The sequence below is a fragment of the Myotis lucifugus genome, unplaced genomic scaffold (assembly GCF_000147115.1).
Source record: "Myotis lucifugus unplaced genomic scaffold, Myoluc2.0 scaffold_11, whole genome shotgun sequence".
In the NCBI taxonomy this organism is placed as follows: domain Eukaryota; kingdom Metazoa; phylum Chordata; class Mammalia; order Chiroptera; family Vespertilionidae; genus Myotis; species Myotis lucifugus.
Window position 1 is genome coordinate 10,548,788 of NW_005871059.1, and position 18,224 is coordinate 10,567,011.

The 18,224-nt window shown below is 40.3% G+C and overlaps 1 protein-coding gene across 1 annotated transcript in view; it reads right to left on the minus strand.

The window, feature by feature from the left end:
• The window catches only part of ECT2L (epithelial cell transforming 2 like), a 55,732-nt gene that overhangs the window by 16,254 nt on the left and 21,254 nt on the right, over nucleotides 1-18,224 (minus strand). The window contains exons 7-12 of the mRNA XM_023750199.1: nucleotides 16,818-16,986; nucleotides 13,143-13,271; nucleotides 9,279-9,371; nucleotides 7,601-7,783; nucleotides 5,249-5,352; nucleotides 2,377-2,463 (exon numbers count right to left, since the gene is read on the minus strand). Of these exons, the coding sequence (XP_023605967.1) occupies nucleotides 2,377-2,463; nucleotides 5,249-5,352; nucleotides 7,601-7,783; nucleotides 9,279-9,371; nucleotides 13,143-13,271; nucleotides 16,818-16,986 (765 nt within the window). The remainder of the gene's footprint in view (nucleotides 1-2,376; nucleotides 2,464-5,248; nucleotides 5,353-7,600; nucleotides 7,784-9,278; nucleotides 9,372-13,142; nucleotides 13,272-16,817; nucleotides 16,987-18,224) is intronic.

An 18,224-nucleotide genomic window follows, 5' to 3' on the forward strand; every position in this document is an offset into this window, starting at 1 on the left:
GTGCTTTCCCCCAGTAGTGTTTTATTGATTATCCCGCAGTCAGGAGAACTGAAATGAGCTAGCCCTCTCATTATCAAGTAATTTGCTTCCCATGGGCATGTTATGAAATATGGAAACTCATGCTCTTCTTTCAGTATTTAGGGAAAAGCACCTAACTTGGGCACTGTGGACCCATCTTCCCTGGGTAGCTAGGTTGCCAAATGTCCTGTTCCCTGTATTTCAAAGTCTTGTTTTCTTTTCTTAATGCAGAGGGAAAAGTCATACACTGGTGTAAAGAAACTCCACACCCTATTATTATGTGTGCTATGTTTATATTTGGAGAAATTAGTTTTCATTCCTGGGAATAGGTAATTCTTTTCCTTTTATCTGTACTTTTCAAAAGTTGTAAAATGAGCAGCGCCTTTACAAAAGAAAACAATTATAATATTTAAATTTTAAAAATTTAGTGGGCTTGTATTTGAGCCTAGAACTATTAATACTCTTAGAACACAATTTCCTCTTTCCCCTCCAGCCCTTAGTATACCCCAAGCCCCAAATAAAATGACAGGAGTAAAGCCTAGTGTCACACGATGTTCACTCAAAACAAGTCAACCAGAAGTTTATGAACTAAAATTAAAATGGAAAAGTAACTTAAGAGAAAAATTAGAAAACGCTCTGTTTATAATACTATAAACACACAGTTCTACGTTAATTTTATCTTTCAAACACATGGTCTGTATATAATGCCTATTTAGATATATCTGATGAGTTAAAAAATACAACTGCTTCCAACTTGAGGATTGGCTTGCAGCCCATATTATATTTTTATGTGTATTTGCATATTTTTTATTCATTGGGGCCATCCAACATTTATAATGATTTTGACTTAAGGTTTCAGTTGTCAAACTTTTTGTTGTCTTAAGACTGTTGTCAGGTATTTATTTCCCAATCATACTCTCTAACACCCAGCCAGTGAGGGCTGGTCTGCACTGCAGTAGGTGTACCCACCCAGGTGTTGTCCGCTGAAAAACAGCCTCAGGGCTGAGGTCAGGGCCATGGGATTCAAGTTTCTTCCTGCCAGCTGTTGTTGTTTTTTAATTTTAGAGGACGTTTGTTAAAGCTGGGGACAGTGAAACCAGAAAGGGCCGGAGAAAGGTGCCTCCGCTGGGCTGCTTTGGCCACAAAGAAGTCAGAGGGAAAGGGGCCTTGGGGACAGGCTCAGGGGGTTTCCCGGGATGAAATGCTGCTTCCCTTTACTGTCCTGGTTGCAAGCCTCAGGGGTCCCTGAGAGTTTAGGAGATGCGTGCCTGTGGGGAAAGAAGATTGGGGGGCAAAGGGGGACGTGGGTGTGATCCTAAGAGGGAGAGCATGTGCAGGGACCTTTGTTTTGGGAGGTTTTAAAGGCTGGGTATTTAGGGGAGGATCTTAATAGAATATTCAGCAGCTTTATGCTCATGTACCAAAATGAGGTTTATTCTCTTCCTCTGTCCTTGGATATGGTTGGCAAATGTCTGCCAATTATTTAACCTTAGAGGAGTCATTTAAGCCTTCTAACTCCAATTCCTCATCTACAAAAATGTGGTTACTAATATCTATGTTAGAGGATCTCGAGAATGAAATATGATGATAAATGTGGATATGTGTTGAGGAAAAGCAAAACAGCACGCACAGCTGTGTACTGGGGCAGGACGGACCAAGGCTCTGCTGTACTGAGCCCTACCGTTCTGGCCTGAGAGACGGAGCCCTAAACGCTATACTGGTTCTACTCAGCGTTTGAAGTCACACGGTGAATTGGTGGATCGGATAGACTGTAAAACTTTGTGCCTGCACCGTTCCTTTAACTGCCGTCCTCGTGTCATGTTAGTTAGAAAAGCATGGAGTAGCAGAGGTGGCTTTTGCTCCCAAGATGTGATACCTCCATCTCCTCAACTCAACTTCATTTCAGACCAGGAAATACTCAAAAGAAAAAGCTACTGCCCTAACTGGTTTGGCTCAATGGATAGAGCATTGGCCCGGGGACTGAAGGGTCCCAGGTTCGATTCAGGTTAAGGGCACATACCTCAGTTGCAGGCTCGTTCCCCATCCTGGGACCTGTGTGGGAGGCAACCAATCAATGTGTATCTCTCACATCAATGTTTCTCTCTCACTAACAAACAAACAAAAGAAAAGAAAAAGCTACTGACTGGATTCCCCCAATTACATTTGGGAGTTTTTCCTCCCTTTAAATATTTTTACTTTGTTCTTGAAACTTTCAAGAAAAAAAAAGAACTAACCAGAATAAAGGCGAAAGTGATTGGGTGTTGTTGTTGTAGGGGTTTGTTTGGGGTTTTTTTTTTGGGGGGGGTGCCTCAGGAGAAAAACAAGTGGAAAATTTTTATTACGTAATAATTGGCTTACCAGCTGAACCAGCACCTCAACATTTGGATCATTTTTGCCAAGACTTGGTTTTGTGTCCTGAGGATTGTCTTCCAGAACATTTCTTTCCTGAGGATTCAATGCAGACTTGATTACACGGAGTTGGTGCTGTGCCCACAGGAGGCTCTGTGGCCCTGCCTTCAGCCCTAACTACGGTGTTCTGAGTCAGTGAACCAGCACCAGACAAAATCGATGCCTCTCTTAAAGCAAATGTTATGTGAAGAATAAAAAACCCTTTAGCTTCCTTTGCACTGGATTACGCTTGAGAAAGTAAATTCCGGGCAGCTCCCTTTTCCCCGGGAGCTGGGGGAGTGAGACTGCTGCTCAGAAGCTCCTCACAGGCAGGGGGTCCCACATGGTCCAGGTAGGCCTCTGCCTCAGCTCTGCTCCTGTCAGTCAAAGGCACACAGGGTACCTGACTTTTATTAAGATGCCAGAAGTCTACACCCATTACCAGGCTCCATGGGGGGGGGGGGGTTGTGTTGGGGCTGGTACCCAAGCCTGTGATCATGCAAGACAGGTAGATGATTTTCTATGGGCATAAAATGGTTCTAAAATGACATTTTTCTAGAAATCAGCTCTCTGATAATGCAATTTTCCGTGTTTTCTGAATCCTGATTATTTCACTTAAGAAAGTATGGGTTCTGAATACAGTACTGGCAGAATGATTACTTTTTGCCTGAAGTACTAGCTTCAAACCCACTTTTCTGTTATGAAATTGAATCTCAACTAAGAAAAGAAGAATAATTCTTAGTTTCTCACACACACACACACACACACACACACACACACACACACAAAACTAAACAAAAAACAAAAAACTTTATGTTATCTCGGGACTCAACTGAAAAAGAGGCAAAATGCAAATGTCCGACTTTTCCTCCATGACCCAGATTATATTCTAGTCCAGTGGTCGGCAAACTGCGGCTCGAGGCGGCTCTTGGGCCCCTTGAGTGTGGCTCTTCCACAAAATACCGACTTCTGCACATGGGCCACGAAGTTTCAATCGCACCGTACATGCGAGCCCGCACGTGGTATTTTGTGGAAGAGCCATACTCAAGGGGCCAAAGAACCACATGTGGCTCTCGAGCCGCAGTTTGCCGACCACTGATCTAGTCAATGTGGTGCAGCTGATGCTTATAAGTGGCTTTAATGTCACTCATGATCCTACAAATACCTTTTCAAGAAAATAAAGTTCTTAGAGGAAATGACCAGTTGGAAGACAATAATTATCATTATTGTCTATGAATTTCTCAAGCACATGTGTCTAACTCTACAGCGAAGCAATGGCATAAAAATGCAGCAATAACTTTACCTTCATGTATAAATTGAATGTTGCCTTTGGGTCAGATTTTGTCAGAATAACATTTTCTTCCAAATCTTTGCTCTTTTCACTACATTTCTTCAACAGAAAATATGACAAAAATTCCAGAGGTTTGTCCTGAAAAATCCACACCCCCAACCCCAAAAATTCATATTTAAAGTAATCATTGGAAATATAGGTCAACAAAAGTGCAGTAGAAAAGAGGACAGATTTTTTTCTGGTAGAGTTTTCAGTTTTTTTAATGTATAAGTCCAGAAAACAAAGTAATGACTGTTCACGTAGAGTCAGTAAATGGGACTTCTGACTTCATCACATATTCCAATTACCATGTATACTGTTGGTTCTCAACCGATTGTCACCATTCAATTCGGTTGCCAAGGCCTCATGGTATGGGTCTCAATATCGTCAGAACCAAAGTGGCCCCTATTGGCCTCTTGGCCAGATGAGGAAGGGGACAGGAGGGATCTTGTCTTTCAGGAGAAAGAAGGCTTGAGAGAGGCTACAGCAGCTGAATTACTGGGAAAAACACTCAAATTTGGTTCCCTCTCAGGCTATAGTTTGAGCACCATTGAAATTATATCATACCAGGTTACTTTTAAATAATGAGGTGGCAGAAAGTACACTGAACCTACACCAAACGCATTTAGTAAATCGTTGATATTTCGGGAGACAGTGCAGGATCTCTCAAAGCCTCGGAGTTATCCCTGTGAATTTCCCTGATCATTTTATCGGCAAAGCTCACCAGGGCCTTCAGCACTGGGCTGCCCCTGGGTTGGCTAGTGTTGGCAGCTGAGAATGCAGAGGCAAATCATGGCCACCTGCAGCCTCTCCGACTCCACACTGGACAGCTAACCCTGGGGACACCTGGTGGCTACCCAGGAAGCCAAGGTGAAACCAAAACACACATGAGAGATAAGGAAAACATATGCAAAGACAACGTTAAGTCTACCCACAAAGTTGAATTACCTCAGTGGAAGAGAAGGATTTGAGAATCTCTCCTTTGAAAACTAAAGACCTGACAATATGTTATATATTGAAGGAGCATCCGGTGTGTTAATGTCATCCCTCGTCCCCGTCCTGTTCTCCACTTCCCCAGCCAGGCTGCTTACTGCACTTTCCAGTTGCTGGGAAGATCTGTTCTTTTGTGTTCGCTTTCCTTCTTCTCATCTAGCCTTTTTACCCTTTCATACGCTTAATTGTTTTAACTATTGAATAATGTTTATGTGAAATATAAAGCCACTCGTGTGTTTAAATAAGTCACTTCTGACTGAAATTAATCACAAGACAGAAAACAGTGCACCACGGAGTCAACTTTTAAATAACCTAGATTTTACTATTTGCCTATTTTGTGTACCTAATAGATCTTGGGCCCAGAATCTCTCAGTAGCTGTTTTTACAAACGGATGTCATTTCTCTAAGGAATTGCGCCCCTGGATGGATATACAAATTAAACAATAAATAAACACAAACTACAAATTTATTTAAGTGTTAGGGTTTTTGTAGTGTGCTTTCTTTAAAAAAAATACTTACAGGATTTTCTTTTGAAAGTGCTGCCAATCCATCCGCCAGAGCTTGTGCAATTTCTTGGTTATTCAGAATGTTAGTCACACTCATGGTGTCAGACATAAACTGTCCTGTAAATATAAAGCCATATGCACTGTAATTAATTTATGTAAGAGATGTGATCAAGAAGAACACAGCTCAGTCCTCACAGTTGCTTTTTAGTGGATAAAAATGCGAAGAATAAAAATTAAAATTCTATTATACCATGAGGATTATCTTCCATGATAAAATATAAAACAAGTAATAGCAACTAAATGTGCAGCCCATAAAAAGTGCCCACCCTGACAAAGCTGATCTTGAATAAAATCTATAAATTGAACAGTAAGGAGAGAACACATGAAAATGAAACTTTTAAGTTTAAAAAGTTTTTTTATTGATTTCAGAGAGAAAGGAAGAGGAAGAGAGAGATAGAAACATCAATGTGAGAGGGAATCATTGATTGCCTGCCTTCCAAGGGCGCCCCACTGGGGAACAAGCCTGCAACCCAGGCATGTGCCCTGACCTGAAATTAAACTGTGTCCTCCTGATTCATAAGTCAACACTCAACCACTGAGCTACACCAGCCAGGAATAAGTTTAAATTGTAGAATCGCAATCCCACCAAAGATTCCTCCACACTCCCCTTTATCTTTGCACTCAAATACATAAAGATTTCAAGAACACAGAAAATAATATACTAACATACATACACAGATACCTTTTACATTTAAAAATGTTTTAGACAACTTGAATTTATATGAAAAGAATTATCTTCTATTCTACTTCTTATGCTTACATATATCATCAAGAAATACTTCTATCTTTAAAGAGATCATCTTTCTACTTTTATGTATAGTTTTTATATCAAGGAAATACCAGGAAAAATCATTTCTCCCTATTTATTATCTAATAACTATTTGAAAATACTGGTTGAACATCTACTAAATGTGGTAGAGTTAAAACCAAGAAGACAAATCCCTGTTTTAGAGGCATTTATGTAAAGATATATACTGACAATATGTTATGTATTGACAGAAAATATCTGCATACTTATTTGTGTTTCCTGCTCTTGCATAGACAGTAACTGTATAAATAGATGTTAAATAAGAAGGAGTGCTAGGGAAGGGAAGGAAGAAAATAAGGATATAGATATCTAAAGACGACTTATAGGGTGTTTTATTTAGTTAGAAGGGAAGAGTTAGGGAAAGCCGAATAGGTAAAGATGGAGAGAAAATTCATTTACCCATATGATAAAAAAGTACTTTTGACAATGGAATGATTTTGCCCGGCCGGTGTTTCTCAGTGGTTGAGCATCGACCTATGAACCAGGAGATCACGGTTCAATTCCCGGTCAGGGCACATGCCCAGGTTGTGGGCTTGATCCCCTCGTAGGGGGTGTGCAGGAAGCAGCTGATACATGATTCTCATCATTGATGTTTCTCTCTCTCCCTCTCCCTTCCTCTCTGAAATCAGTAAAAAAAAATTTTTTTTAAAGTTATTTAAAGAATGTATTGATTTAGGTCAGTGGTTCTCAACCTTCTGGCCTTTAAATACAGTTCCTCGTGTTGTGACCCAACCATAAAATTATTTTCGTTGCTACTTCATAACTGTAATGTTGCTAGTGTTATGAATCATAATGTAAATATCTGATATGCAGGATGGTCTTAGGTGACCCCTGTGAAAGGGTCATTCGACCGCCAAAGGGGTCACGACCCACAGGTTGAGAACCGCTGATTTAGGTGAAGATCCAGTTGACATAGGACATTGTTTCCAAAAGCCTCTATTGTGATAATTTGATCATGGATATGGGACATAAATGAGAGGTTCAATAATGCCCAACAGGTTCCACAGAAGGCCATGGAATCCATCACCCAGTTATATATTTTAAGTAAAAAATAAATAGAACACAATTGCAGAACAATGTAAGTAATGGGTGCTATGGTTTAAGAGTTGCTTAGCTTTGAGAGCAAATTGCAATGAGGAAAGGACAGAGTTGGATGGCTGAGCAAATAGCGAATTTTGTCTGGGTAAATAATTGACTGACCCAGGATTAATAAGATGGTAAAATCTGAAACCAGGAACTAGCTTCAGCGTTTTGAAGATGACTATAACTATTCATCTTTATATTTAATATTTATTAAGTAAGGTTTAATGTTTATTAAAGAATATTTAATGTTTGTTAAATAATACTTAATGTTTATTTAATACTATTTGATACTTAGTAAATAATATTTAATATTTATTCTTAGTGTATATTTGTTATATTTGACGGAATAAAGTAGTACTGAAGATGTTTCGGAGTCAACTAAACATCTGCAGCAGGAGTAGCAAGAGCTCTCACCTATTATCCTGCCACTGGCGTTCTTCGGCAACTCCTTGGAGAGAGGTCTGAACTGTTTCCGCACTGATATCAAGGTGTCTTCCAGGAAGTCCATGAGGCTGGACCACGTCTGCAGCTTTGATTCGCTGAAGTAGATGGAGGGGGGCGCCCTTTCCTGCTGTTGTCCCAGCCAGTCACTAAGAACTGACATTATTTTCTCCTTTTATTATTGCAGACATAAGCTTGGGTGAAACAATTCTACTACTTGTTTATAACTGCATTTATATCAAGCTTATTATCCTTTCTCATTACAAAACTAAGATAGTCTGCTTTCAGAGATAAAATTAGAAACTCAAAAAGACTACAATGAATAATAGCAAATGCCTATCTATTCTTTGATAGATAAGGTTGTCATTATGTTTGACATTAAAAATTAAATAGCTGCTGGATTTGTGCATCGAGAAGTGAAGTAGGCATCTGAATAAGAATATACTGTTTTATATTTATATCCTCAAAATGAAAATACAGGGAAATCCACTCTGCCTGGCTTCCCTATCATGCCATCCAAAGTCCTCCGTGTCATAGCCAACCCTGTGTCTTTCTTACAAGCTGCTATCTCTCTATTTATCTCTACACGACTCTAGTGGGTGCTTATGCAAGTTTCTCTCCTTGAAAACCAGTTACTGAAAGACACAGTGCCATGTTAAATTTGATTTTCTTTCCTGAATAGACTTGTTTGACTCTCCTCCCATTATGTTTATTGCTAAACATGTGAAAAATCTATATAACAGTTCTTCTAGACGGGAATAGGAAGCGTAGGGGAAAGAGGATGAACAGGAGGAAAAGGAGACAGAGGAGCAGAAAAGAAGAAAACTTGTTCTGTAAACGACAGTGTCTGCACCCTGCTCTGCTCTGCTAGGGGGATTCCTCTCTCCACGGGGCCAAATATGTTATCATAATATAAACTACAGCTAACAAGTGACTTCTGTTACAAAACTCTATTAAGTCAGTGTGCTCTCTGTTACATCATTTCCCGTACAAGTTCCCCAATCATGGCAGCTTTCCCGTCTTCAAAGGCCCCTGGCATTTGAGACCAGAGAACAAATGCTTTATATATAGTTTCGGCATCACCCCAAACCTTCTTTGATAAGAGGCTGGGAGTTTTAAAGGGGAGAATGATGAGCAAACAAAGAAATTTGGTTCTCCTGTTGGTCAGCCAATGTTATGTTTTGATCCAATATCTTCAGCTTTCATATCTAAAGGGATATTACACACACATTTTTGTGTGTATAATATCGACTGTTTTTCCTCTCAGATAATGTAACACCAATGGAACCTGAGCAAGCCTCTTCTTAATCGTCTCTTTGTTCATTTCTCCAAATGAAACCATATTAATTATATTTACTAAAAAACTATTCTTTGTACTTATTATTTCTCTAGATCAGCAACTAAACATGTTTGTTTAACTGTTAAAGATGATGTTTTCAACTGAGTTTTACAAATGATGGCTTGAAGCAAATATTTGCAAAAATAATCCCCTTCTAAGCAAATGACTGAGTGCTGGGAAATGACAGTTTCAGAGAAGGAATGCAAGACGGTTGTTGGCGTCAGCCAGAACCAGTATCCTTCAGCGGTGCTTCATCTTTGGTGATCCCCGAGTTAGTGCGTGGGCACGATGGTCAGCCCCATATACACTTACTGTGTTGGTAAGAGCCAGTTGCAATCCCAGCGGGGGCAGTGAAGAGCGTGCCGGTTAGTTGAGACAGCTGGGAAAGAACTTCCATTCCTGCCTCTGCACAAAAACACTTTCATTAGTTTACTCACAGGTTTTGCCAGGGAACAGTTAAGTGTTACTGAAGAGCACTAATGAGCTGGCCAGGAAAAGCCATAGCGGTTCTTGTTCTCAATTCAGATCCCTCCTGGAATAGTTTATCAGCATGTCACAGTTCACCCCTGAGAGCTGAAGTCCAAACACTTCATTTACGAGGACTGCACAACAGGGTGGAAAAGAGGGCATGAGGTCTGACCTGGGGCTTATTTTCCATCTGGAATACTCAGGCCACAGACAGAAAGTCTGCATGTATTTTCTAAAATAGCGTGACACCAGGGAGAAGTCTCATTGTAAAGGGGCAGATTTAAAACTGTTAAACACAGAATGGATACAATGGTCAAAGTTTAGCATGGCATTAATTTCACTCCTTCAGTAACCTGTGTAGATTGAAGTATGCTCATTATCTTTATTGCTTTATGGTTTTACAGGGTATATTACACTTGTCAAAATTTATCTAATTGTACATTTAAATATTGTATGTCAATTATACCTTAATAAAGCTGTTTTAAAATTTTAACAATGCTCCCAAAAGATGAATTTTAGGTGTTTGGCTTATGAAGTAACTGAGAGAGTGACAACATCTTAACTGAGGAATCCTGGGGAAGAGGAGGTCTGGTGCTGAAGAGGCAACCAGGAGTTTGTGTTAACTTTAGAAGCTAGCAGAAATGCACACTATGAAGATGTCAAGTGGGAGCTAGATATGAGTCTGCAGCTCAGAGATATCAGAGCTGGAAGCATAAATTTGGGAGTGTCCAGCATATATACTGAATTTAGAGTCTTAGGAATAGATGAGACTGCCTAGGAAACAGGTGTAGTCATGGAAAAGGAGAGCCCAGATCTAGCCCTGGGCACATTTAAAGGTCTTGCTGAGGAGGAGAAGCCACCGAGGAGAATGAGAAGAAGCTGCGGCTGAGGCAGGGGGGACAACAAGGAGAGCGTGGTATTAGGGAAATCAAGAGAAGAAGGAGAGTTTCAGGAGTGTCCATCTGCATCAAGTGCTGCTGAGAAGTCAAAGCAAAGTGAGGATGCAGAAGGGACCACTGGATTTGGGCACGTGGAAGTTGTTGATTTTCTTTCGAAAGCAATTTCAGTAGAGATAGACGACTTGTAGGAGCTTGAGGAGTGAATGACAGATGAGGAAGGTAGAGGCAGTCAGCATAGAACAATGGTTCTCAAAGTGTGGCCCTTGGATCAGCAGCAGCAGCAGCAGCAGCAGCACCTGGGAACGTGTTAGAAATGAAAATTCTCAGGCCCTGTCCCAGACCTACTGAATCAGACATGCTAGGGTGGGGCCTAGCAATGTGTATTTTAACAAGACCTTTAAATGGTTAAAAAACACACTAAAGTGTGAGAACCACTGGTACAGTCGATTCAAAATGTGGTGAGGAAAAGTTTATGATCTCTCCTTCCTTTTTTTTTTTTTTTTTTTTTTTTTTAGGACAGAGCTACTACAGGTGTTCCTGATTTAATATGAATGATCCAATAAAGACAGAGGATTGAGGCTACACAAGAAGATTGAAGCATGGAAGTGAAGTCAGAAGGTGAAAGGCGGTGGGATACAGAGTCTAAGTGGAGTAGTCAAACTTTGATATGAACGGGGTGCTTCTTCCGTCGTCAACAGAAGGGAAGACAGAGAATGAAGGTAAGAGGGAAGTAGGTGGTGGATTTGGTGTTGGGAGGGAAATTAGGGCGCTTTCTTAGGGAAGTCGAAGGTGAGGTCAACAGCTGAGAGAGCGTTGTTGGAAAGCTTGACTAGGGAGGAGAAGGGATGTAATAAATAGTCATCTCAAAGAGTAGAAGAATGAATTTACCAGGAAATGTGGTAGGATTGCTTATCAGTGCAGCAATCCCATTTGATATTTATGCCATTAAATAACGTTAGATCTATACAAACAGGTGTGTTCCTTTTTCCAACAGTCTTCAGCTGTCTCCGTGCAGGCAGGCATAGATTTTGCAGATGGCTGTGTTTTAACCAGCACTGGGATTTAGCCAAATGGTGGGGATTTCGCCAGGAAAAAGACAAAGAGGTTCAGAGTCTTTGCAAGAGAGTACTGTAATAATAAACCATTAAATCTAAGTTTAACAAGGAAGAAACCAAGCACAGAAGCATAGTGATGGAGACTGAAAATGTGGGAGTATGGATTGGAGGTCTTCAGGCAAAAAATCGATAAAGAGTGGGAATACTTGGTGCATGATTTGGAAGTGGGACTCAGAGAGACATATGCTTGAAATCCAAGATATCACAGGTGACACAGCTACCAGGGATGACAAGCTCAAGAGTGATGCCTGAGGTGGTGGGAAAGAGGTTTTTGGGCTGAGTAGCCAGGGTCTTAAGCAGTGGTTCTCAACCTTGACTGCACATTAGAATCACCTGGGGATCTTTTTTAAATCCTGATTTCTGGGCTTCATCCTCCGGAAATTCTGTTTCTTTGTTACTAATGTTGTGGCCCCACCCCATAACAAAGAAACAATTTGGTCTTAAGGGTTCATCCAAGTGGAAATTACATTTGACAAGAAGTTTAGGGATGGCTTTAGGGCCCAGAATAGTGGTGGAAAATCTACTGTTTGAGTGCCATTAAATTTCACTTGAAACAGTTTTTATGTCACATAACTATTGTTCTTTTCCTCTTTTGCCTTTGTTGTCTGCCTTTAAATATTATACTTTCCCAGATCCTTTTTTTCTCCTTCTACTCCAATGAGAAAATTGGCTTTGTTCTCATTATAAAAGAAGGTAATACTAGTTTATTACAGAAAATAGAGGCAAATAAGATAAAAGAAAATGTATAGATTCTGTTAATATTTTGCTATATTTCTGCATAGATTTTTCTATGCATAGTTGCGATTATATAATTGTAATAACTGTAAAAAAATTTTGTACAATAACTTGTATTTCATTTTGTTTTAAACCCCTTCACCTCTTTTGGTTTTTATCCTTTCCCCTGGTTGAAGCTTGACAGTGAAACTTGAAAATTAAGAACTTTAAAAACACACAATTCTCTAAAGAATGGGTAATAAGAAACAGTATGAGAAAATTTAATTTCACACTCCCTCTCCCCTGTTCTGCTTAGTAAACAAACGAACAAACAAACAAACAAACCCAGTGCCCCTGAATGCAGAGCTTCTAGATAAGTATGCACTTAAACTTATATCAGCAACCATGCTCACCTTCACAAAGCACTTCACTGTTTCTAGTGTTCTAATATTAGGTATTTATATTATTATGTATTTGTGTAATTGAAGTTTTTGTTATTTGGATATTCACAAGTCCTATAAGGTAAGGTACTATTACCCTAACACTCATAGGAGGAAATGGAGGTTCACAAACTTGCCTAAGGCCACACGGCTGAAGTGGCCTGAGTGGGGTTCCAGTCCAGGTCCTTGTCACCAAGTTCAGGCTCACGCATCCCGGGTTCAGACACAGCAGGGAAAGCTTTCTCAGATTCCCGTGCTGGTCGGGCCCTTTCCTCTGTGTTGTGCAGGCTGATTTTACTGTGTTTTTCAGAAGAAATAGAAATAATGTTCCTGGCTGGCTCTTGTCACTAGTGGCTTTATTTCTACAGGAACAGGTTACTCTGACTACTAACCCCAATGCCCATTTCCCCTAAATCCCCAAGTATATGATGTATAAAGCAAAAAAGAAATAAAGAGTAAGCGTGACAGAATCATTTGAACTGAGGGTATGTCACAAATATCATCATAAAGTAGGCATGACCACGACCTTTCAAAACTGACCGGATGCTCCCAGTGGTACAAAGAGGTCCACGTGACCCCCTTCTTCTTTAGGGGCCACAAAGCTTCCTAATTTCTCCCAGAAGTCTCTCACATCAGGCCTCAATAAATTTTTAATACCAATTTTATAGCCTGAGGAAAAAAATCGAAAAGTCACATCAATTTGTAACACTATCATGAACAGAAAGAAACTCTCAGCAGTTTGTGAATATGGAACCACAATTGAAAAAGCCAACCTCTGCTCCTAAGACCAAGATCCGTATGGCACCTCTGCTTCAACGCCATGCCATGCTAAGGCCACCAAAGGTACCGCTGGACTTCAGCGTGGCCTCGGTCTCCTTCACATTCTGGATTTATTGGACACTGTGCACTGTGTTTGGGACGTTGTGTTTCTGCCTCCACTGTGTAGTGGTGTGAGTTACCAGGCTCACAACAGGGTTGAGAATGGATGGCCAGTCAAGTCCTGGGATTTTACAACCAAGTTCCAACGTAGAAATGTTTCCCACAGTTGTCAATCAAAAAATAAATTGTTCAGCCCTAGCCAGTTTGGCTCAATGAATAGAGCATTGGTCTTGAGTTCTATTTCAGTCAAGGGCACATACTTTGACTGCAGGCTCCTCCCTGGACTCTGGTTGGGATGCCTGTAGGAGGCAACCAATCAATGTGTTTCTCTCACAACTATATTTCTCTCTGTCTTTCCCTCTTTTTTCCACTCTCTAAAAATCAATGAAAAAATATCCTCAAGTGAGGATTTTAAAAAATAATTAAAGAAATAAATTGTTCCAAGCAGAAATAATGCTCCAGGAGATGGAGCCCCCTCCCTAGGAATCTGTGTGATGACTCAGCTAAACTGAGTGTATCTGGACCCATTTCTGAACCAGTTCTGGAGACTCTGCATTCCTGAACCCCAGAAACGTAATGCAAATCAAGTCAGTCACGGGAATCCTGATGTCTAAAAACGTAAGGAAAGGTCCTCTTCAGGTGACTGGACTAAGAGATTTCATCCTGTTGTTTTTAAGGCAAAAGCTTTTGAGAAAACACCACAATTATATAGAAGGAAACTTTAGTTTTCTGAGGTAATTTTGTTATTGTTACTATTGCTTTAATAAAAGAAAACAAAGAAAAGGCAGAGTTTGGAAACTTTTCTCATCTGGAGAACAAAAAAGCTGAGATCAGGAAACCCCACCAGGCTCTTTTGCTCCCTAGGAGGTGAACCAACTACCACAGTGTAAACTTGCACTTGCTACTACTCCACCATTTAGAGAGGAGCCACCATGTAATTAATCATAAATGTAAACACCAAATAGCAGCTGTGCTCTACTGTTGGGGGCATAAAAGTTTAATGTGGAACACAACTTGCTTCAGGCACAGGTAAACTAAACAAGAAAAGCCAAAAATAAGGCGAAACTGATCCAAAAGCAGTTGGTTTTTGCTAATAATACAATTCAGTGAAACTATTCCAAGTTGTTGAGTTCCAGCGCAGAGATGGCAGTTTGATGGGTGATTCAGGGACTCACTCTGCCATCTAGTGAGATCCCTGCCAGCTGAATCCTTGGCCATCTCCTTCCCTCATCCCACAGGGATGGAAGATTCCAAGTTAGCAAAACTTAAAACAATTCTATTTTAGGTATAAGCAAGGAAGGATGCGAGTTATAGTATGAGGAAGAATAGAAACTAAAAGTTTATTTCTAAAACATTTGTCATCTCCTTCCCCCAAAAAAGGGTAACCATTAAAGTTTTTAAAAGATGGCCCATAACAAGTTAATGCTATCAGCCAATCCTTTCCTTTGTGGCATAGCCATTGGAAGTATAATGAATGCTCTGAGTACACACCAATGTATAGGTCTTGGTATTTGCTGTTATTAAAATTGCTTAACTTTCATCAAACTGAAAAATTTTGTTCAAGTGATATAATCAACAGAGTAAAAGGTAGCTTAAAAATGGAAGAAAATATTTGCAAATCATATATCTGATAGGGGGTTAATATTCAGAATATTTAAGAATGCCTACAACTCAATAACAAAAAATCAAAGAACCAAATTAAAAAATGGGCAAAGGCTTAAATAGACATTTCTCTAAAGAAGATATACAAATAATCAACAAGCATATGAAAAGATGCTCAACACCATCAGAGAAATGCAAATCAAAGCCACAATAGATATTATCTCATGCCCATTAGGATGGCTACTATGAAAAAAAAAACAAGTGTTGGTGAGGATGTAAAGAAATTCAAACCCTTGTGCACTGTTGATGGGATTGCAAAGTGGTATAGCCACTGAAAAACAGCATAATGTTTTCTCAAAAAATTAAAAATAGAACTACCATATGTCCACCAATTCTACTTCTGGGTATATATAAAGGAATTAAAAACAGGATCTCTAAGATATATTTGTGTACTTATATTCTTAACAGCACTATTCACTATAGCCAAGAGGTGGAAGCAACCCAAGTGTTCATCAGTATAAACAAAATGTGGTATAGGTATAGTAGAATATTATTCAGCCTTATAAAAAAAAGGAAGGAAATCTTGTTACATGCTACAATATGGGTGAACCTTGAAGACATTATGTTAAATGAAATAGCCAGTCACAAAAAGTCATATACTGCATGATTCCAATTATATGAGACTAGAGGCCCGGTGCACGAAATTTGTGCACTGGGGGGTGGGGTTCCCTCAGCCCAGCCTGCCCCTCTCACAGTCCGGGAGCCCTCAGTGGATGTCCTACTGACAGCCACAGTCTGGCAGCAGAGGCTCAGAGCAGGCGTCCCGTGTGTGTGTGTGTGTGTGTGTGTGTCCCCACTGGGGGCCTGCCCCCTGCCACACCCAGGAGGCTTGGAGCAGGCGCCCCTCTGTGTTGATCTCTCAGGCTCCTGGCCTCCACTGCGTGTTGTTCTCTACTTTGAGCTGTGGCCAGGGTGGGGTGCTGCCTGTGGGCTGCACTTTCCTGCTCACGGATCGCCACAGCGACCCGGGTGCAGGCTCTGCTGGGGGCTGCCTGCTGGGGGCTGCCTGCAGGCCACACTTTCCTGCTCACGGATCGCTGCGGCAACCTGGGAGCAGGCCCTTCTGGAAGGCCCAGATGGCGGCGGGGTGGGTGGGGGATCGCTGCTGTCCCGCCCTGCCACCCCCGGGTTGCACCTCGCTGTCCCACCCTGCCTGCAGTATGCAAATTTTAACGGCCATCTTTGTTGGGTTAATTTGCATACTCAAGACATTATGTTAAATGAAATAGCGAAGGTACGGTCAATTAGCATCTTTGTCTTTTATTAGTGTAGATATCTAAAATAGTCACACTTGTAGGAACAGGAAGTTGGATAGTAATGCCTAGGGGCTCAGGGGAGGGGGAAAAGGGAGTTGTTGTTTAATGGTGTAATGGTTAATTTGGCTGTCACTTTCCCCAGAAATTTGGTCAAGCATTAATCTGGGTGTGTTTGTGGGGTGATTTGGGGTGACATTAACATCTGAATAGATAGACCAAGTAAAGCAGATTCCCTAGTGTGGGTGGGCCTCATTAAACCAGTGGAAGGCCTGAATAGAACTCCTGCCTGATTTCTCTGAGCTGGGTTATCAACCTTCTTAACAAATTGGAATTTCAGTGGTACTCTGAAGGTCATACACTGACTGGGACAAATACCACACCAGTGTAAAGTGGGTTGTTCTTTCCAACCCCATCTTACCTTGGAGTAAATTGATTTCCCTGCTATCTCCATCGGTGAATATTCCCATGCTCTGTGCCTTTTGCCCACCCAGGGCTTTATCTGTGAGATACAGCAGGCTCTCCAAGGTCATGCCACTGTGTTCGTACACCACAGAAATGACACCTGCCTTAACACTGTCCACTACCATCTAGAAAATAAAACCAAAGCTGTAGGAACCAAAGCCCATTACCTTAGACTATCGCTAATGAAAGGAATTTAATGAATTTGTAATCTGTGATTTGTAAAGACTTTTTTTCAGAAATTATGGAAAGAATGATAAGCTTTCTCCTTCACTGGAATTTTAAAAAATTATTTCTTTCCTAATTATAAGAGGAGAAAATTATATACATTTGTAGCTCCAGCACTCAGAGATAAATTCTATTAAGTTATTTTCTTCCACTCAGACACAGAGACATACATACAACTTTTAAAAAATAATAAAATTGAGATCGTTTGATTTTGCAACAGACCTCTTAGGTTTTGTTTTCTTCTAAGTTATGAATTTTTTAAAAATAGAGAGGAAGGGAGAGGGATAGAGAGATAGAAACATCGATGAGTGAGAATTATTGATCAGCTGCTCCTGCATGCCCCCTACTGGGGATCAAGCAGGTAACCTGGGCATGTGACCTCTTTGTTCCTAGGTCAACACTCAACCACTGGGCCACACTGGCCAGGCTGAATTTTTGAATTATAAATATTTTCTATTTAAATAAAAATTTAAAACACTGTTCCTTGAATTCAACAAACGAATAAACTTTTCATTGTGGTTAAGTTTTATTAGGAGCAGACAGGTCAAAAAGTCATTGAAGTCATTGATTTTTCTTTCTCAAACCTCATGCCACTTTCTGGAGGTCACAGTTCAACAGAATAGAGAATTACCACATGGTTAGAACCTATTTTTTACCTAACCCCCCTTTATATTGATAATCAAATAAGTAATTATGACAGTCTTTTATAGAGAAGACAAATAGGAGAATGGATTTACTTTATACTTGCTTATTCACCCAGACCCTGTCACCAATTATCCTCTGCGCACGCAGCATGATGCACTTCTAAACAATTAGGGAAATATCTGTGGCCCATGTGGAGATCAAAACTCTGACTTTGCTTCCATGTGGACACACTAAGCGAGCCACTGTGAATGACCAAGGTCAACTCCTAGATGCCCAGAGATAGATGTGATTTCATATCTCGAAAACAAACATCTTGTTGTAAATAGAAATTTTATTGGAAAACTTAAGTAGGCCAATGGATATAACCTACTAAATGTTATCGCTTACATATGTCCTGTGTGTATATTAATGTATATGTGTACTTCCTTTATTTGTCTTATTCATATTAAAATCAAAATATGTAACTTCATTATAGAAAGAGCATATTTCATTT